The following is a 21,460-nucleotide window of genomic DNA, read 5'->3' as shown; positions in this document are numbered from 1 at the left end:
ATCACACCACTGCACTCTAGCCTGGGCAGTAGAGTGAGACCCTGCCTCATAAACGAAACGAGTCTGACACCTTCAGAGCTTCCATCTAAACTCAACTCCACTGCGTGTTTGCCAAGTGGCCTTAGGAAAGGGGCTGACCTCCCAGTACCACAGTGCTCTCTCATCTCGGACAGGCAGACACTCTGGGGCCTCCTTCCAGGGTCTTCCCAGGGTTAAAGGCAGTGATGCCCGTTAAAGGCTCACCTAGTGCAGCTCCTGGCCCCTACGAAGCGCTCAGTAGTTGTGAACAATTTGGTGATGAGCTACTCCGCGTGAAGTTTCTGCAGGCCACTCAGTTTTGCACAGTGAGAGCTCCCTGAAGCCTGGGGTCTGTTTGTTGAGGCCACTCAGGAACTGCAAGCCCCAGGCTCCCAGGCCCGCTCAGAAGGCAGAAGCAGGGAGGAGATGGCAAGGGCTCCTCCAGCTCAGAAGCAGGGCCCAGCCACCCACCTGGCTGGACTCAGACACCTCGCCGGGCTCCCCCATCCCCTCAGGGCTCTGCCCCCTCCAGGTACATCCTTGGGCCTGGGCGACCTGGTGACGAGCTCTGGCCTGGGGTCGTGCTTCTCACCGTGGAAGTGATTTCTGGGGAAGTTTCCAGCAGCTGCTGCTTGCTTGTTTCTCTGTTTTGTAAACAGCTTTATTGAAGTACAGTTCGCACGCATGCCATTCACCCATTTAAAGCATACAATTCAGTGGGTTTTAGTGTATTCACAGATGTGTGCAACTGTCACCACGGTCAATTTTAGAACATTCCATCATCTCAAAAAGAAACCCTTCTGTCTCTATGGATTTGCCTATTCTGGACATTTCCTATAAATGGAATCTTGCAATATGTGGTCCTTTGTGTCTGGTTTCTCTCCCTCAGCATCATGTTTTCGAGGTTCATCTGTGTTGAGCGTGGGTTGGTCCTTCATTCCTTTTTGTGGCTGAATCATGTTTTCACTGTAGGGGCAGGTCACGTGTTGTTTACCCACTCGTCAGTTGGTGGACATGAGATTGTTTGCATATTTGGGGTATTGTGAATAAAGTTGCTGTGAACATTAGTGTGCCGTTTCCATGTGAACGTACGTCTTCATTTCTCCTGGGTGTGTACCTAGGCGTGGAATTGCTAGATCCTCTGTTAACCCTATGTTTAGCCCCTTGAGGAACTGTCCAACTGTTTTCCAAAGTGGCCGTACCATTTTACATCCCCACCAGTAAGCTGCCTCTTGCCTCGGTTTCTCCTTTTTTGCCAAATGGGGATGGCAGGGTTGGATGAAGTTCCCAACCATTTCCAGACTTCCAGGTCCTCCCGCTCCCCTTTCCTGATTGGTCCCTGGGGGCTTCCTAGGGGAAAGGGCCTGGAGGCCCCCATGTCTTAGGGCCTGAGGAACACCGGCGAGGAAGCCCCTGTCCGTGGGAGTCTGTGGGCGGATGGGGGTGGGCAGCTGCTGGTGTCAGAAGCTTTGGAACCAGGGGCCCCACAGTGAGTCTTCTCTGGTTCTTTGGAGACAAGGGGATGGGGTTGTCTCCCGCTTGGGGATCTCAGAGCAGAGGCTTCCAAAGGGCTGATGGCACAGGAGGCCAAGGTCTAGTGTCTGGACTCTTGAAGGCCCCTGGCTTGGTGCCAGTCAGTGGGGAAAGGGAGGGTGCCTCGCAGAGCTGTTGCCATCCCATTTTCTGGATGAGGCTCAGCGAGGGGAGTGCCTTGCGCCGGGCCACACAGCAAGAGATGAGGTGGGGAGGTGTGCTGAGCCCCGGGGGGAGCGGCTGGCCAGTTCTGCACAGATCTGCCAGGCCCGAGTGGCCACAGGCATCCTCCAAGCAGAGGCAGCTCCGTGGTACACCCTCTGCAGGGGCCTGTCTACCACCTAGGTGTCAGAAGCCCGGACCAGGGACGGCCTGAGGACCCAGGGGCTGTGGTCACAGAGTCTAGTTCCCAGGGTGTCTTCCATCAGAAGCTGCAGTTCCAACGCCCCTCCCCTCGGCAGGGATGGATCCCTGTGGCCCCCCTGGAGGAATTTGCATTGGAAAGGATGAAAATAGCAGCAGAGGTGCTAACCAGGGGTCTAGGGCTCTGAGATGGTGGGGCACGGCCCCTCCCGCCCAGCTGTGGGGCCCGGGCCAGGCTGGGAGCAGGCGCGGTGGTGGAGGGCGCGCCCGGCAGCCCCGACCTCTCTGCCGCTTTGAGTCATTGCTTCCTTCCTGTTCCAAGGCGTTATTTTAAGAAGCTGGTGTCACCAGCGGGTTGAGGGCTGGGGCTGACGCTTCATTTATTGCCAGCTCAGGCCGCCTGGGACTGTGGCTCTTCCTGGTGGCCCTGCTGCCTGGCTCAAAGCCCGAGGGGGGCCGCCTCCTCCCTGGCCCCTGCTGGCTTTCTTAGTCACCACTGTGCCTCATCTTTGCCTAAGCCCTGCGTCTGGCACCTGCTCCCCTTTGCCCTCTTTCTGCCCTCTGAGTGGCTGCGCCTCTCATTTTAGAGGAGACGGAGGCTGAGCAAGAGAGAGCTAGACCCTGGGGCCTCCTGGGTGCCACCCCAGGCTCCACACTCATCTGGGCCTTGATGTCCTCACTGGCATGTGTCCCCCCAGGGGTCATTTCTCCCGGGAGGATAAGGCCTGGGGGTGAGGGACAGGGGCCAGCCATGCCCCCAGCCTGTGGCTGTGGAGGTGTCTCATGGCCCCATGTGGGGACCCCGCCTAGCCTGGGCTGGGGAGCCGCCAGGCCTTTGTGCAGCCCCCTCTGCAGAGGGTGAGGGGGGTGCTGGGGAGTCCCCTCGGGCCCTGTGTCCCCTCAGCAATGCATCTGCCAGGACATGTCACTGTCCCTCCCTCCCCCAACCCCCTTCTGGGCTTTCCAAGATGGCTGTCCTCAGCCTGTTGCCATGGCGACACACAGCATTCGAGCAGCTCTGGGCCCAGAGCCTCCCCTGGGCTCCTGGGGTTCAGTGGCCTCGGGGAGTGACTGGTGAGTGCCTCCCAGGGGGCAGCCCCTGTTTAGAGGCGGCAGCACGCAGTATCCTCAGTCCTTCGGGGCCTTCGCCTTGCGGGCCGCTCACCGATGGCCGCCTTGAGAAGCAGGGGCTGTGTCCCTGTCTACGGGGCAGAGGAGGCGGCCACAAAGTGGAAGTGGCCTCCCTCCCCTGTGGCTTCGGTGGGTTGGAGGCTGACCGGGCTCCTGCTGCCCCCGGGAGCCTGTCCTGTGTTTCTGCTCCCGCCCTGTGCCGCAGAAGCACTGTCCCCTCTGCCCACCACTCCCTCCCAGGGTCGTGTGCGGTGGGCTTCCAGTCCCCTTCTGGCCCCCTTCGGCTGTTTGCTATCTTTAAAACCAAAACAAGACAAACACTAAATTTCACCAAGTCTGAAATTTTCTGGGCTATCCAAAATTTCCGTGAAGTAGGTCCTCTTTGTTCTACACTCATGTTCCAGATGAGGAAACTGAGGCCGGAGTGTTGAGGGCACTTGTCCAAGCTCACAGCTAGTGAGGGAGGAGCCACCATTTAAACTGGGGCCTGTTTCCAAAACCCGAACCTTTAAGTGACGTCCCCTTGCACCTGGCCGGCATTTGATTGGCATGTGGGGAACATAAAGGAGCCAACGTGTTGCCCTGGGTTACAGCGTGGGCATCTTGATAGGGCCCCTTGCCATTCCTGAGACAAGGACTCGCACCCTCTGCAGGGATGCTGCACCGTACCCCTTCTTTCCACTGGAAAGTTCTGCAGTGAGTCTGACCATGGACTCTCTTGTTCCTCTGCTCACTTCTTCGTCTTGTTGAAACCTCCAGGGTCGGGGTGGGGAAACTGCCCTCTGTTCAGGGCTGAGAACCTTGGGAGGGGAGCCTGACCTGGCATGGGGAGAAATGGCTCATGTCAGCTGCAGGATGACATCTCTGTCCCCAGGAGAGTAGCTGAGCAGGACCCTGGAATTGCCCGAGTCCAGTGGTGAATTCCCTAGCAGGGGATCTGGGGCTACAGGGAGAAAGGCGACATTGTCACCAGCCAAGACCGTCTGTGAGGCTCTGCAGAGCTGCAGAGGCTCTTCTCTGGGGATGGGTGGGTGGGGATCTGGGTGGCCCCCTGTGCTGGCGTCATCAGGAGGTGTGTTCAGCTCTATCCCCAGGGAAGAGACTTGTGTGTCCCTTCTGTTGCTGCAGCCCTGCCCCGAGGCTGCAGGACTCCACGTCTCCATCCTTACCCCGTTCCACCTGATCACTCATACTCTGTACCTGATCTTCCCACCATAGTCACCCATGGCCACCCTGGGAGGCTCCTGCTGTGTGTGTAGGTGAGGGAGAGGGATAGGAAGAGAGGGAGACAGACAGACACACACACACACACAGAGGCTCAGGCAGAGAGGAGAGCATACTCCTTCCTCCAGTGCTGGAGCTGAGAGATGGGCTGTCATTCAGGCTCATCTCTTACCGGCTGTGGGCAAGTGTTGGAAGCTCTTAAGGACTCAGTTTTCCTGTCTGTACAGTGGGGGTGAGTGTATCGGTTATGCAGTGCGGTTACATGGCTTCTGCTGGGGAACAAAGCAGCCCACATTTAGAGGCTTGAAGCAGCAACTGTTTACTGTTTCTTACCAGTCTGGAAGGCAGCTGAGCATTTCTGCTGGTGCGGACTCAGCTCTTGTACCTCCGTGGCCAGCAAGGGAGTCGGTGGGCCAGTGCTGTAGCTCAGCCCAGGCTGGGTGGCACCACTCTGCTCTTTGCCTCTCTGCCCGCTTCCTGCAGGCCAGGCTAGGCTCATTCTCTTGACAGAAACAGCAGAAATGTGAACTCTCATCGTCAAGCCTCTGCTTTTGCTGAGGGTGCACTGGTTCCACTGGCCACAGCAAGGTCATGGGTGGTTACAGGGAGGCGTGAAAGGTGGGTGCCATTAACACAGTCACTGCTCTCTGATGGCGACAATGCGACTGGCACCTCTGGGCACTTCAGCCTGCAGGTGCCAGCCTCAGAGCTTAGCATGCACTGTCTCGTTTGATCTTCGCAAAACACTATGAGTTTAACCCCATTTTATAGATGAGGAGAAACGGAGGCACAGATGGAGACCCAGCTAGAAAGCATCAGAACCTGGACTTGAACCCAGGCTGTGCCCTTGGTTGCTAAGCAAGGTTCTTCCATTTGGGAGGGGACATGTGGCAGCTGTCTGGGTCCCTGCCCCCATCACAGACGCTGCGGTGCTTTCTGCGTCTCCTCGTGCGCTCTTTGAAGCTCTGTGCTTGCTACCTGTGGGCCCTGTGTCCCTTTCTCACTGCTGTGTGGGATTTGTGGTGTAGCTGATCCCTGATCTCCTTAGCTGCTCTTCTGGTGGCGGACGGCTAGCTTGCTTCTCGTGGGCCGCTGTGAGCAGCGCTGTAGCAACGTCCTAGCGCCCGTCTCCTGGCAGAGCACAGTAGGCATCTGCAGGAGCACGGGGGTCGGAGGCGGGGGCGTCAGTGTTCGTCACCAGGCAGTGGCTACTGTCTCTCTCTCTGGGGGACGTGTGCCCATACACCATGCTCCCACCAGCTATGTGCCAGGCTTCCTGTCACCGCAGACCTCACCAACACTTGGCATTATTCAACGTTTTTGTCTTTGCTCGTCAGTGGGGGTGGAGTGGTATCTTGCAGCGTTGGGACGCACATTTCCATGGTGAGCTGGGAAACCAAGCGGCTTTCCATGTTCGGTGGCCAGGGCCAACCTCTGGGGTGTGTGTGGGTTTGTCCTGGTGTGCTCTGGGCTGTGGCTCCTTTCAGGCCAGCACTGCTGAATGCCCCGCAGAGCAGCTATGACGACCTTGGTGGGGGCGGTCACCGTACCCACAGCTGTCCTGGAGGAACCAGTTTCAGCCTGTTCCTGGCTGGGGCTGCGTGCTGGGTCCCTGTGTTCCGTTTCATGCCTGCCCATGGCTGAGCCCTCACCCAGAGGACAGCTCCTCTGTGCCAGGCTTGGGGCTCCTGCCGGTGGGCTCTGCAGTGGCCAGTGGCCAGCCGGGCTCTGACGCGCTTCTCTCTCTCCCTTTGCAGCCATTGTACAACCAGCCCTCCGACACCCGGCAGTATCATGAGAACATCAAAATGTGAGTGCTTGTGGGTAGCCATGCAGACCACGGGGGCGGGGTGGGCAAACAGGCTCTCAGCGGCCTGCATGGGATGTGGGACGTGGGCTCTCTGTTCCCATCAGGGGCTCCCGGCCAGGGCCAGGTGCTCCTGGAGGGGACAGGAGACAGTCCTAGGTGGCACCTGGGGTGGGGACGGGGAGCAGAGAGAGTGTCCCCCTGAGGTTTCGGGAGACAGGCCTGGATTTGGGAGGGTGGGCGAGGGAGCTGCTGGTGTACAGGTGGGTCTGGAGAGACGGAGGTCAGAGGTCCCAGTCTGTGTACATGTGCACCCTGTTCGAGCAGGAGGGAGCTGTTGCGGGCAGAGGGCAGCCGGCTCAGGGAGATGGGGAGTGGCCTCAGTGCAGGCGGGGCCTGGTGTTTTGGGCTCTGGCATAAGCATGTTTGGGAGTCACCTGGCATCTGCACAGCGAGGCCCCTCTGGCACAGCCCACTATGGGGCAGATCAGAGCACTCATCCAGGCCCCGAGGCTTTGGAGGTGGCCAATGTGATGTATTCTAATGATGGGGGCCTTTTCCCAGACTGAGGCTGGGAGAGAAGGAAATGTCAATTAAGTGCCACATGCCGCTGGGTGGGGCAGTGCTGGAGGCTGGTAGCATTGTATCTTCAAGCGAGGTACAAGGCGTTGAAGGTGTGGCAGCTGGAAGGAGGCTGGGTTTTTCTTGGGATGCATTAACAGGAGCATAGATTGCTGGGCTGAGGAGGGCATGTTATCTCATGTTCGTGCCTAGGAACCCAAAAGGTAAAAGGGGCTGCAGATCTTGCCCCTTGAGGAACATGTGCTGGCAGGTTGGAGGCGAGACTCTTCAGGATCATAGCTGTTGAATGTTCGAGGTTTGTCATGGTTAGAGGGTACATGCATTTGAGTGTGGCTGCAAAGGGAGGCATTTAGCTGATTCAGTGGGTAGTTCAGCCTGGTCCGATCGTTCAAGCGTTCCTGGGATGGAACTACAGAGTATATATGCAGTGGTGAGCTCCTCGTTCCTGAAAGCATGCAAACCTCCTAGTGTTTTCACGCATCTGCTGGTGCTGGACTAGTTGACAGGGAGATCGTTGCTGTTGTAGTTTCCAGAGTTGCAGGACTGGTCCAACCTCAGGTGATCAACTTGGCCACCCTCTTGCAGCATCATTGTTGCAGCAGCCTAGAAAATCTCTCCTTGCTAGTTGAGGCCCTTGGCCTTCTGGGATTCAGGAGCACCTGACAAAGATACTTCACCAGCGTGGCTGGTGGGGGGTCATCCTCAGCTAGTGGCCAACAAGGGCTGCAGAGTGTCAGGAAGGGGCATGTGTCCTGCGCCAGGGGTCCTGGGCTGGTATGGAATGCCCATGTCAGATGCAGCCTGGGCTCCTCATCGGCCTGGCGGGCTCATTCATTGCCCGGGCTATGCCTGTCCCTTCTGCAGCTTCCTGGGACTTCCCTTGTTCTGGGGCCCCTGTCTGGGGTGGGAAGCCACAGATGGAGGGGTGCTGAAAGCAAGGGGGATGTTCTTGGGACCTCATCACAGGTGGGTTAGGGGATGAGGGTGGGGTGTTCTCAACTGAGTCCGGGCTGTTTGGGGCATTCCCTCATTCATTCATCCCATCTTACTGAGAGCCTGCTGTGTGTCAGGTCCTGTTCTAGGCCTTGGCCACTCAGCCTTGGATAAAACAAAGGCCTCACCCCTCACCAAGATTTGTCTGGCAGTGGAGACAGAACCAGAATGAGTTAAGTAAACAAAACAAGAGAATGTCAGCTAATCCAGCTGGGTGCAGTGGCTCATGCCTATAATCCCAGCGCTTTGGGAGGCTGAGGTGGGAGGATTGCCTGGGGCCAGGAGTTCGAGACCAGCCTGGCCAAATATAGCAAAATTGAAAAGAAATTAGCTGGGTGTGGTGGCACGTGCCTGTGGTCCCAGATACTCAGGAGGCTGAGGTGGGAGCATCGCCTGAGCCCAGGAGTTCAAGGCTGCAGTGAGCCGTGATTGCACCACTGTACTCCAGCCTGGGCAACAGAGCAAAACCCTGTTTCTTAAAAAAAAAAAAAAGAAAAGACAAAGAAAATACCAGCCAATCTAAAGTACTATGCTCACATAACTGTACTATGCTCACATAACTATCTTAAGCTCTTTATGCCTTCATATACCTAGTTATGATTTTTTTCTTCTTAACATAATATTTTTTGATAGCCATATTATTATACTGACAATTTTACATAGGTTTTTTCACTTAAAGGGAACGATATTTTAAGCCGAATGATATGGATGATTTCAGGTAATAAAGACAGCTGTAGAATCTAAACAGAAGAGAAGCATGATACTCATATAGATAACACCAGCAAATAGATATTGCTTCATCTTTGTCTAAGTAGAATAAACTATAAGCATATTAAAGCCAGTGCTGTATTTGACATCCCATAATCTTTGTCAGAGAATGGCTGTGGTCTATTAAAGTACATTTTGACTAAATAGGTAGCCACCTCACTGAATTTGTTGCAAATCTAAATCACAAACAAACATGTTTATAATTAAAACAAATAGATGTGCTGGGTGCGGTGGCTCATGCCTGTAATCCCCGCACTTTGGAAGGCCGAGGCGGGCAGATAACTTGAGGTCAGGAGTTCGAGACCACCCTGGCTAACATGGTGAAACCCCATCTCTACCAAAAATACAAAAATTAGCCAGCTGTGGTGGCGTGTGCCTGTAGTCCCAGCTACTTGGGAGGCTGAGGCAGGAGAATTGCTTGAACCTGGAAGATGGAGGTTGCAGTGAGCCAAGATCATGCCTCTGCATTCTAGCCTGGGCAGCAGTACAAGACTGTGTCTCAAAAAAATATATATATAATATAATATAAAACAAATAGATGAATAATTAAGATTTCCTACACTGTAAGTAGTCGAGTTCTGTTAGAACAACCTTTGTGTGTAAATTATTGGAACTGATTTGTCTTTAGAATTTTAATTTCTTGGATATTTTCTACTAAAATTATCATCCCTTCTATATTTTAGATTTCAATGCGGTTATGATTAACTTTCATTGTGCAGTCCATTCATTTTTTAAAAATTCTATTACTCTGGTAAGTGGGGTGATGGGAGAGAAAATGAGGGGGTGATATTAGCCAGGGAGGTCAGGGCAGGCAGTGACAGTTGAGGGGACCCTTGGAGGCTGAGCAGCAGCCGGCTGTGTGGACCTCCGGGGAGTGTCCCAGATGGGTAGAATAGGAGGTGCAAAGGCCTCCTTGAGCTGGCAGGGGTCACAGAGAAGGCTGGCATGGCCCGAGGAGGTAGGCGAGGGAGAGGAGGGCACAGGCCAGGTCACGGAGGGCTGGTAAGGAGTTCCGGCTTTATTATCTGTTGGAAGGGAATTCAGTGATGAAGTTTATCCCAGGAAGCAATGTGATCAGATTTTTGTTTTAAAAATTTGCTTTGGTGGCCACAGGGAGAAAGGACCTGGGGGTAGGGGTGAGAGTACCATGGGAAGGCCCCTGCAGGAGCTGCTGAGGTAGGTAGTGAGCACCCTGTCACTGAGAGGTATGCAAGCTGAGAGAGCATAATGTTCAGGAAATCTGCAGTGCCCAGGAAGCTGCCCTCAGCAGCCTCTGCACCCTGCACTCCTTGCAGGCTCTGATGTTTTGTGACTCTGCTCCTGCTAGACTGCAGAAACTGTCTCGTGTCCAGTGCGGACATGGGAAGGGAGGCCCCGTGCAGGCCCTGTCTCACCACGTGGCTGAACACAGGGGCCTCAAGCGGGACCGCAGCGCGTCCTGGCTGGCTGACTAGCTGTGTGTCCCTGTGGGAAGTCACTTGCCCTAGGGCTCGGTTTCATACGTGCTCACTGAGGTCAGTGCTCAGCGTGTAGAGCACATACTGGGTTTTTGGTTCTTCTTTCTTTTATCTACAGAGACCCAGACTCATTCATTCATTCATTCATTCATTCAACCAATATTTACTGAGCATCTGCTACACGCCAGGCACTGTTCTGGGCCTCCAGGACATAGCAGTGAATGAGGCCTGACATTCTAGTAGGGGAGGCTGTTAAGAATAAATACACTGTGATAAGTGACTGCCGCCATGGGACAATGAGATGATCCAGCCGGGGTCAGGTGGGGTGCCCAGCTTCCCCCAGAGCAGCCTCCCCCACGCTCACGGCCTCCTCGCCGCTGCTGCTGTCATTGCTTCAAGGTGGGAGGTCGTTCCCTCCCCTGAGACCTTGCCCTGTCACTTTAATTTCTCTGTGTCTGCATGCTGGGGCCGCAGAGTGAAAGTTAATTTCACACTTGACTTCCTGCTGCACAGACGATTTCGGACGCGTTGGAGTCACCGGTAGCCGCCTCCGCTGCCCTCCCACCGCCACCTGCTTCGGGCGCTGTTGGTGTCCCCTGCTGCAGGAGGGAGAGCTCAGACCACCGGCGCGGGGCCGGGGCAGCCCCAGAGGAGCAAGAGATGGGGTCTCCACTGAGGGATGGGCCCCACCCTGGGCAGGACCCTGCAGGAATTCCCAGGCATCCGTGGAGCCCTCGTGGGATGCGGTGAAAGGGCGTGGGGCCCGGGGGTGGGCGGCAGCCAGCGCCCAGGCGCGCTCTGCCTCTGCTTGCCCGGGGGTTGCCCTGGTTCGCCGGTCCCCTCAGGCCTGGAAGCCTGCTGCTTTCTTCCGTCGCTCGTTTTTCTTTTTTCGCAGGCTGATTTCTTCCCTCCTGCTGCCTCATTTGGGGGTCGGCTGATGGGAACTGTCAGACCTGGGGCTGTGCAGGCGGAAAGGGGGACCAGTCAGGACCCAGGTGACTCTCAGCAGGTCTCTGTGGTCTCGCTCAGAGACATCAGATGACTCCCCCAGGGTCACATAGACAAATTCCTAGACCAGTCCTAACTGCACATCCTTCCAGCTTCCTCTCCTGGGTCTCTACTCCAGACCCTGCCCCTCCCTAGCTGGGTGACCTTAGGCAAGTCACGTCACATTGCTTGGCACTGTCACAGCTTTTGGTTGGCACTCAGTGATCAGGAGGTCCAGACCATCACCCCAACCCACAGTCTCTTCCCAAGGTATCCGGGCCCTGCACGGCTGCCTCCCTCTTCCTCTCCCTCTTCTTCTCTCTCTTCCTCTCCCTCTTCTTCTCCCTCTTCCTCTCCCTCTTCTTCTCCCTCTTCCTCTCCTCTGCAGCTGGGGTCAGGCTCTCCCTGAGCACCCCTTCTGCCCCCTCCAGATTCACTATCGCTGCCTCCCTCCCTAGAACCCAGGGCTCTGCTCATTTTCTTCTTCCCACACCATTCCTCTGCTTCTTCCAGGCCTCAGCTCAAACCTCCCTTCCTCCAGGAAGCCTCCCCTGATTGCCCCAAGCTTTCCTTTTCCAGTACCCCATAAGCCCCAGGACCAGTCCCAGCCAGGGTCCGACCGGACTGCCGTGGAACACTCTCATAATTCCTGCCTCCTTATCCCACCCTCCTACGTCCTGCTTCTCCTTCCCAGTGCCCTGGCAGACGACAGGACTAGGTTTCCTTATAGGGTGTGTGTTTTTAAACCCTGACTTCTTTGCACCCCATGAATGCCTGTACCAGCAAACTCATCACATGCTGCTTGGCCCGTGCCTCCAGAGCCCTCCTAGAGACTGTGGTCTTTACGTTTGCCGGACAGAAGCTCAGCAGAAAAGATTTGTCTGCAGTGCAGTATTTGCATCTTCATTGCCTAAACACTGCTTGGAACAAAATAAACACTTAAAAAAAGTTTGCCAGAGGAGTGTTGAACACGTGGGCATCATACACCGGGATTCTAGGGGACTGCAAACCCGGGTGGCTGCCTCCAGGAGCGGGAAGGAACGTCTGAGTGAGGAGGGCTGGTGTGAGGCAATAGGGAGTGGTAGGGCTGAGGAACGGGGAGCTTGGTGACCTTTGAAAAGGGCAGCCAAGCCTCAGTTTCCCAGCCTGTGGCCATGAAGGGGTGTGGCCCGATGGCCTGATGTTTTCAAGAGAAGCTTTAGGTTTGGCTTTTTGTGTAACAGCCTCTGGTTTTCAGTGCTGGCAATGAATTTAGGATTTTAGAAAGCACCGGCCAGGCGCGGTAGCTCATGCCTGTAATCCCAGCCCTTTGGGAGGCTGAGGCAGGCAGATCACGAGGTCAGGAGTTCGAGAACAGCCTGGCCAACATAGCGAAACCCCGTCTGTACTAAAAATGCAAAAATTAGCCTGGCGTGGTGGCACGTGCCTATAGTCCCAGCTACTTGGGAGGCTGAGGCAGGAGAATCACTTGAACCAGGGAGGCGGAGGTTGCAGTGAGCCGAGATTGCGCCACTGCACTCCAGCCTGGGTGACAGAGTGAGAGACTCCATCTCAAAAAAATAAAAAATATAAAAATAAAAATAAAGCACCACGGCCCAACACGACACCCTCGGAGGCTGTCTCTGGCCTGTGCACTGTGCGATTTGTGACCTGCAGACTTGACATGTGTTTGCGGACTTGACATGTGTCCTCTTGTGTGGTACGTGGATGTCTGTGGGTGGCAGGCAGTGTCCGTAACCAGGGAGGATTCACACCCTCCGTTGCTGCCCATCGGTGGTGAACAGACAGCTGCGTGCACATCACCGCCACTCCGAGGCCTCATGCTCACCGAGTCATTTTCCAGCTGCAGTGACGGCCCCACGGTTTGTGGACGATCACATGCCAGACTGGCTTCTCAGCGCTGCCTTAATACTTGGCCATGAACGAGGCTGCTGAAAATGGCAAGAACTTTTCTGTCACGGTACTGGAGGCCAGCACTTGGAAATCAAGGTGCTACAGGGCCACGCTCTCTGGAAGGCTCCAGGGGAGGCTCCTTCCTTGCCGGTTCCAGCTCCTGGCTGCCGCTGGCCTCCTTGGCGTTCCTTGGCTAGGAGATGCGTCACTCCCATCTTTTATATTCGCGTGGCGTTCTTCCCGTGTCTGTTCGCGTCATCTCCCCTCCGTGCGTGTCTGTCTCTGTGTCCAAATTTCCCCTTTTCATAAGTCATTGGATTAGGGCCCACCCCAGTGACCTCATTCTAACCTGCTTCTCGCTCTAAAGACCCTGTTTCCAAATGAGGTCATGTTTTGAGGTGCTGGGGCTTAGGACTTCCACATATCAGGGTTTTTTGGGGGAGTGGTTGGGGGTGACATTCTCACCTGTACTAGGCAGTGTACCGCCTGCAAACCCCAAAGTCAATATTGTATGGTCTTCACCACGGTGTTTCAAAGTGGATTCTGTCTCTCTTCTTTTGTGGGAAGGCGGGACTATTTGTTTTAAAGTAACTAGATTGTACGTTGTACAACAAAAGAGTTGCAAATACACTCTCGAGAGTTCCCACGCACGCTTCACCTGGCACCCCTCAGGTGGACAGCTTATAGAACAGCAGAGAAACACCACAACTGGGGCCCGCCATGGTGGCCCACGCCTGTCATCCCAGCACTTTGGGAGGCCAAGGTGGGAGGATCACTTGAGGCTAGGAGTTGGAGACCAGCTGGGCAACAAAGCAAGACCTCGTCTCGACCAAAAAATAAATTAGCCAAGTATGGTGGCACGTACCTATAGTTCCAGCTACTCAGGAGGCTGAGGCAGGAGGATTGCGTGAGCCCAGGAGTCCAAGGATGCAGTGAGCCATGATCAAGCCACTGCACTCCCGCCTGGGAGACAGGGCAAGACCCTGTGTCTAAAAACAAAAATCAAAATAAAACGAAACAAAATACTAGGAAAGAAATAGCGGCACATGACCCTCCACTAAACTACCAGCTGTCTTTGCATTTCCACCCGTCTCCCCGCCAACGTCTGTTTTCTGGTCCAGGATCTGATTCAGGTTCTCACGTGACATTTGTGCACGTGTCTCCTTAGTCTCCAGCCCGTGACAGCTTCTCAGCCTTGCCTTGTTTTTCACAACCCCAACACTTTTGAAGAGCACTGGTCAGGGCTTTCTTTGGCAGGTGTTTCCTCCTGGTAAGACTGGGATGGGGGGTTTGGGGAAGACCAGGAAAGGTCAGGGGCTGCGTGATGCCGACGTGATGGGGGCTCTGCCCTAGGTCTCCCCTGTCGCCTTAGAGTTATCCCTTCTTTGCTCTGTTCTTTGCTAGGGAGTCACCAAGTCCCACCCACTTTCCAGGGGAGGGGAGTTAAGCTCCACCTCCTGGAGGTGGGAATATAAAGATTTGTGGAACCACCACCATGATTCATTCATACTTGAGGGGAGATTCTTTGAGACTGTGCAAATTTCTTGTTGCTCCTTAAAATTTTGCTAACCAATTTAGCATTCATCCCTGGATCTTGCCAGCGGCAGTTGGGTTATTACTGCATTCTAATGACGATTTTCTATTTCCCTCATTTCTTGGACATTTATTCATTGGAACTCTAGAAGAAAGATCTGTCCCTTCTCCTCCATGCATTGATGTATTGAGTCATTTGTTTATAATCACACAGACTCGTGGGGATTTGTTTTATTCCTGGGACGCTAATCTGGTCCCAGGGCTATTTCTGTTGTCACTCACATTGTTCCAGCTCTGGCAGCCGGAAACCTTCAGGCTGGGTTCTGTGTCCTTTTAACTTTTGTTTTCTTTTGTTTTTGGCAATTCTTGACTAAAGTCACTGTGGGCTCTTCTTGCATACTTCCTGGCCGAGCGCTGGAATCAGCCATGTCCCGGGCAGCACAGTTTCTGGGATTGGAGGATGGTCTTCGCCAAGATCTGGATGCTGCTGTGCTCAGTGGCCCTGGGCCCTCACTGCTTCTACTCCTTCACAGCTGTCTTTTGCATAAAAGACCAAACCCTTTGCCATGTCGAAACTCACAGGACCCTGCAGGACCGGCCCTGCCAGTCTTGCTCACAGCCCCTCCTCCATCCTCTCTGTCCCTCCCCAGCACTGTCTAGACACAGGACCTTCCGGTCTGTGCTTCCACTACACAGAGTTTGTTCCTGTCTCCTGCGGTGCCCTCCAGCCGGAGTTCCCTTCCTTCTGGATCTTCCCAGAGCCGGGTCCTTCTGATGACGTAGATCCCAGCTCAAGGCCATCCTCTCTGGGAGACCTTTCTGCACCAGGGAATCTAAAATAGCCCCTCACACCCTGCCCCGCAAGCACTCACTAGCCCACCACTCTACTTAAGTTCCCAAATCCAGGATTATCTTGGTCATCTTGCTTATTGTCCGTGTCACCTCTGTGAGAGCCCACAGCTGTGTCTTGCTCCCTGGTGTGTCCCCAGCACCTGGAACCGTGCCTGGCACATAGTAGATGCTCAGTAAGCACTTGTTGAATAACAGAAAACGAGGCTGTGATGCCATAGATTTCAGATGAGGAAACTGAGGGCTTCTGAGGTGTGCTCAGAGACACCCTGTTATGAGATAAAGGGTGCTGGTCCTAGCCTGTGGGACTGAGGACCCCTGGGGCCCACCCTGACCAGGGTGGGGGCCAGGCTGATGGAAGGTGGGGAGGCCCTGGCCAAGGCACCACCAGAATGACCCAGGGACTGAGGTGGATTCCAGGCCCTTGAGCCCCATGAGGCTTCACTCGTCCATCAGAGCCTGGGGTTCTCTCCTTTTCCGGTTTCCAATGGGGCTAGGGTCCTGGGGGCTGGGCAGAGCGTGGCTCCCAGTCAGCAGCTTTGGAGCTTTCGAGCGGGGTTGGCCACTGCTGAGAATATGAAGAAGTTGGGGATCCCCTCCCCGGAAAAGTGGGTGCCACTGCATGCCCCAGACTGGGGACAGACAGCAAGTTAAGGTGTACAGCAGGCTCCTGAGGTGGCTGTGGCCCCAGGCCCTGGGAGGCTGCAACACCTGCTTTGTGTGTCAGAGACTGTGGGGAGGGGCCTGGGAAGAGAAGAGGAAGGTGCTGAGGTCTTGATGCAGTGGCGGGTGGGGGTGCTTTCCAGCCCTCATGGCATGGGCTCCAGAACCTCCGGCCTCTACTCTCCAGGGCTCCCTCCCTTTGCCTGTCTCGGGGTCTCTGTCCGCTTTCTTTGGGTCTTGTCTCTCTTCCTCTCCCCACTTCTCTCTCTCTCTCTCTCTTTCCCTCTCCTAGTTTCATCTTCCTCTGAGTCTCTGTCCCTTTCCTTTGGATCTTATCTCTCTCTGACTCCTCTCTCTCTCTCTCTGATCCTCTCTGTCTCATCTCTCTCACTCCAGTCTCATTTCCTGTCCATCTCCAGGTCGCTGTCCTATCTTGGATCTCATCTCTCTGTCTCTCTCTGCCTCTGTTTCTCCCCTTCTCCCAATCTCTGTCTCTTTCTCACATCTGTCTCCCTGTCTGTCTCCCTCTCTCTGGGTCTCCGTCTGTCTCTCTCTGGGTCTCCGTCTCTCTCTCTCTCTGGGTCTCCGTCTCTCTCTCTCTCTGGGTCTCTGTCTCTCTCTCTCTCTCTGGGTCTCTGTCTCTCTCTCTCTCTCTGGGTCTCTGTCTCTCTCTCTCTCTGGGTCTCTGTCTCTCTCTCTCTCTGGGTCTCTGTCTCTCTCTCTCTCTGGGTCTCTGTCTCTCTCTCTCTCTCTGGGTCTCTGTCTCTCTCTCTCTCTGGGTCTCCGTCTCTCTCTCTCTCTGGGTCTCTGTCTCTCTCTCTCTCTCTGGGTCTCTGTCTCTCTCTCTCTGGGTCTCCGTCTCTCTCTCTCTCTGGGTCTCTGTCTCTCTCTCTCTCTGGGTCTCTGTCTCTCTCTCTCTCTCTGGGTCTCTGTCTCTCTCTCTCTCTCTGGGTCTCTGTCTCTCTCTCTCTCTGGGTCTCTGTCTCTCTCTCTCTCTGGGTCTCTGTCTCTCTCTCTCTCTCTGGGTCTCTGTCTCTCTCTCTCTCTCTGGGTCTCTGTCTCTCTCTCTCTCTCTGGGTCTCTGTCTCTCTCTCTCTCTGGGTCTCCGTCTCTCTCTCTCTCTGGGTCTCTGTCTCTCTCTCTCTCTGGGTCTCCGTCTCTCTCTCTCTCTGGGTCTCTGTCTCTCTCTCTCTCTGGGTCTCCGTCTCTCTCTCTCTCTGGGTCTCTGTCTCTCTCTCTCTCTCTGGGTCTCTGTCTCTCTCTCTCTGGGTCTCCGTCTCTCTCTCTCTCTGGGTCTCTGTCTCTCTCTCTCTCTCTGGGTCTCTGTCTCTCTCTCTCTCTCTGGGTCTCTGTCTCTCCCTCTCTCTCTGGGTCTCTGTCTCTCTCTCTCTCTGGGTCTCCGTCTCTCTCTCTCTGGGTCTCTGTCTCTCTCTCTCTCTCTGGGTCTCTGTCTCTCTCTCTCTCTCTCTGGGTCTCTGTCTCTCTCTCTCTCTCTGGGTCTCTGTCTCTCTCTCTCTCTCTGGGTCTCTGTCTCTCTCTCTCTCTCTGGGTCTCTGTCTCTCTCTCTCTCTCTCTGGGTCTCTGTCTCTCTCTCTCTCTCTGGGTCTCTGTCTCTCTCTCTCTCTCTGGGTCTCTGTCTCTCTCTCTCTCTCTGGGTCTCTGTCTCTCTCTCTCTCTGGGTCTCTGTCTCTCTCTCTCTCTGGGTCTCCGTCTCTCTCTCTCTGGGTCTCTGTCTCCCTCTCTCCAGGTCTCTGTCTCTCTCTCTCTGGGTCTCTGTCTCTCTCTCTGGGTCTCTGTCTCTCTCTCTCTGGGTCTCTGTCTCTCTCTCTCTCTCTGGGTCTCTGTCTCTCTCTCTCTCTCTGGGTCTCTGTCTCTCTCTCTCTCTGGGTCTCCGTCTCTCTCTGTCTCTGGGTCTCTGTCTCTCTCTCTCTGGGTCTCCGTCTCTCTCTGTCTCTGGGTCTCTGTCTCCCTCTGTCTCTGGGTCTCTGTCTCCCTCTGTCTCTGGGTCTCTGTCTCCCTCTGTCTCTGGGTCTCTGTCTCCCTCTGTCTCTGGGTCTCTGTCTCCCTCTGTCTCTGGGTCTCTGTCTCCCTCTGTCTCTGGGTCTCTGTCTCTCTCTCTCTCTGAACCTCCCGTCTCCCAGGACGTGCCTGCTTCCCTTGGAACCTGCAGTGGGGTGTGTAACCTGCTTGGTTGAGCCCCCATGGCCCCTGGCCTGAAGTCTGAGACCCCCCTGGGGGTTTTGAAACCTGAAGTCCATGCCTGGTGGCCCCACCAGCTGCCCCACCCTGCTTGTGTCCCTCCCACCACGGCAGGACTGGGTGTGCTGGAGGGCTGTGCACTGCACCTGGTTGGAGTCAACCCTGGGGCCGTGCAGGCCACACCCTGACACCCAGCCTGTAGGCGGCAGCAGGTCTCGGGGTCTCAGGCTCCGTGGCCTGTATTCCTAGTTGGAGGCTGTGGCTGTTTCTCTGGAGCCATCTTTCCATGGGCAGGTGTGGCTGCTGGGGTGCATGTGGGCAGGGGCGGGAAGCCACAGGCCCCTCGGCTCTGGGAACCCACTTGTCTGCACACCGGGCTCAACCTAAATGTTGGCGGGGGCTGCCTCGCGTGCAGGGGAGTGAGGACGCACATTGGCAGCTTACAGGTCTCTCTGGGGACACAGTACTCTGGGGTCTTATCTCCCTGAGAACCAGTAACGGGGCAAATTCAGGGCTTATTCTCAGCAAACAGGATGGCGCGGGGTGCAGCGCCTGAGTCCGGCCAGGCTGACTTGTCTGCGGCTTCCCTCCTGCACAGAAACCAGGCGATGCGGAAGAAGCTAATCTTGTACTTCAAGAGGAGGAATCACGCTCGGAAACAATGGGTAAGTCCACACCGTGGCCCCCATCAGGTTTCCTTGAGATCCGGGGAGAATCGAGCGCACAGGGGGCCGCACCTGCGGGGCCCTCTCGGTTCCACAGCTGTCTCCTCCCTGAGCGTCCAGGCTGCGGAGGAAAAGCCAAGGCCGGCCAGGAAAGGAGGAAAGACAATAGCTGCTTCCAGAAGGCCTCAGGGTGGGTGGGGGTGGGAGGCCCTATGGCCCCTCTTCCAGCCTGGAAGGGAAGAAAGCAAAATGTTGGCCTGGAAAATTAGTTGTTAAACCCTGGTCATGGGACCTGTCCTGGGCTTTTCAGGCAGAAAGAGAGGTTTTGGAGAGAGGTGGAGGATCAGGGTGGGCTGTGTGCCAGGCAGCACGGGAGACAGTGGACAAGCATTGAGCCCCCTTTTCCTGAGCCTGCGTTTGTGGCCAGTGGCCTCATTCAAACAGAAAAGGGTGCTGATTCCTGCTTCTCACTGTAAGCTGTGCATCTCAGCCCACGGCAGGGAGGCTGGGTGTGCCAGAGGCACGTGGTGGTGGTTTAGGGCGGCTGTGGACATCACCCATTCCCCAGAGGAGATCAGGGTCGACTATTCTCCCAGTTGTCAGGGAAAGAAGCGTGGACTCAGATGGGCTTCAACAGGAAAGGAATGGGTGTAGCTGGAAACGTCTGTTGGGGGTGGATGGCAGGAATAGTCTTTCAACTCAAGTCTTGTTTTCATTTCATTTCATTTCACTTCATTTCATTTCATTTCATTTCATTTCATTTCATTTCATTTCATTTCATTTATTTGTTTTTGAGATTGAGTTTCACTCTGTCACCCAGGTTGGAGTGCAGTATCAGGATCTCTACTTACTGCAGCCTCTGCCTCTTGGGTTCAAGCAATTCTCTTGCCTCAGCCTCCCAAGTAGCTGGGATTACAGGTGCCCACCACCATGCCCGGCTCATTTTTGTATTTTTAGTAGAGAGGGTTTCACTGTGTTGGCCAGGCTGGTCTTGAACTCCTGACCTCAGGTGATGCACCCGCCTCAGCCTCCCAAAGTGCTAGGATTACAGGTGTGAGCCACCACACGTGACCCCTTCATTTCTATGCAGTTTTTTCAACTCTGTGTGTTAGAACATTGACAAACTGAACCTGAATTCCCAAAGCAGCTGGGAGCCAGAGAGAGCTATCCTTTCTCTGATGGTCTCACAGATGCTCTGATTAGGCCAGGAGAGGACCGGGGTCCTGTGAACCAGTGGCTGATGCCGGGGAGATGGAGTGAGGCCGCCTGGTTTTGGCTCATGGGACCTTCTGTAGAGTTGAGGATGATGTCGTTGAGTCCACCCAAGCCACGGGGCTGCTGGGACACGGGGAACGGGATAAGGCTGGGGAGACCCTGAGAAGGTCCCCACCTGGGGAAGAGGTGGCCTGGATGGGGACTACTGCCTTGGGATTCTTGGATAGGAGAAGCGACAAGAGCTGGGAACTAGCCTTGCTGGAGGGTGGAGGGGCTCCCCTTGTACCTGCAGCCCCCTGCCCCACCTCTGCCCTCCCTCCGCTGTGTTGGGGTGGGGCCTGTGAGGCAACTCCCTGTGTCCTTTCTGGGGTCAGATCTGCTGGGCACCAGCCTCCAGAGAGGCCCTCCAGGGCACAGCAGTGGCTCTGTCATGCCTGGTGCCTGTAGGTCTATGGTACACAGTAGGTGATGACTAAATGCTGCTTGAACGGAAATGGGCTGGGACAGAACAGTGCGTGGGACACCGAGGGTGTTAGTTGATCCAATGCCTTCGGGGCTTGGGTGCCAGCAGTCACGGAGTACCTACTGTGTGCGAGGCTCGCAGTTGGTGTGATGTAGGCCCTGTCCTCAGACCTGCAGGCTGCAGGGACAGATCGTGCGTAAGGATGAGGAGGATGCCCGCACACCCTGCCCTTCCGGTGCCTGTTGTGTTCCGGGCGCTCTTCTGAGTGCTCTCCATACATTAGGGCATTTAGTCCTGTGAGGTGGGAGCTTGGTCAGCCACATGTTTCAGATGAAGAAATCGAGGCACAGAGAGGTTAAGTAACTTGCCGTAGGTCACACAGCTGGGAAGTGGTGGAGCTGAGATTTGAATCCAGACTACCTGGTTCCTGAGCCCATGCTCTGAACCCCCAAGGGGCAGTTCCAGGAGAGCCCAGGAGGGTGTGTGGGGTATGGTGGTGTGGTGAGTGGCTACACGGCAGAACTGAGCAGTGCCTGGGGAGGGGGACCCCAGGCAGGCATGGCGTCCTGGGCAGGTGTGTGGGCACGTGGGGCCAGGTGAGGGGCTTAGCTGGGGCAGGAGGTCCTGGCACCTGGCTCCGGAAGGAGGGGCTGTGCTGTATGGGAAGAGAGTCTTCCCTTGGCCCTGCCTGCCCTGGCCCCGAACTTGTCTGGGCACTAGATGGAGGAGACACTTCCAGCCAGATGCTGGTGCCTGGGAAGCTGTGGGCAGCCCTCGGGACCCAAGGCCTGCTCATAGATGAGGAGAGGTGGGCTGCCCAGCAGTGCCTTGCCCAGCTTCCTCAGACCCCCCCACCTTGACTGGATGGTACCCACGGGCACTTGGGCTGGTACAAGAGACTCCTGAAACGAGCATCCAATCTGTTTATCAAGTTAAGAGATATCCACGCAGGGCTGCCGGGTGCCCAGGAGACACTGGCCAGGAAACGGCCCAGTAATGCGGGGAGAAGAGCTGGGCAGAGGGGTAGGCTCTCGAGATGGGCTGGGGACCTCAGTGCTGAGGTGGGAGTGACCAGAAAGGACTGGCTTTGTGCAGATCTGAGAGTCAGGGTGTCAGG

The 21,460-nt window shown here is 55.5% G+C and overlaps 1 protein-coding gene across 49 annotated transcripts in view; it reads left to right on the top strand.

Moving 5' to 3' along the window:
- Positions 1-21,460, top strand: part of NCOR2 (nuclear receptor corepressor 2) — a 242,182-nt gene that overhangs the window by 110,851 nt on the left and 109,871 nt on the right. For all 49 annotated transcript variants that reach the window (XM_074008352.1, XM_074008348.1, XM_074008346.1 and 46 more), the window contains 2 exons: positions 6,027-6,079; positions 18,599-18,665. In XM_074008352.1, coding sequence (XP_073864453.1) covers positions 6,027-6,079; positions 18,599-18,665 — 120 coding nt within the window. The remainder of the gene's footprint in view (positions 1-6,026; positions 6,080-18,598; positions 18,666-21,460) is intronic.

Source organism: Macaca fascicularis, chromosome 11 (assembly GCF_037993035.2).
Source record: "Macaca fascicularis isolate 582-1 chromosome 11, T2T-MFA8v1.1".
NCBI lineage: Eukaryota > Metazoa > Chordata > Mammalia > Primates > Cercopithecidae > Macaca > Macaca fascicularis.
Note: the sequence above shows the minus strand (reverse complement) of the source record. Positions and strands in the feature narration are given on the sequence as shown.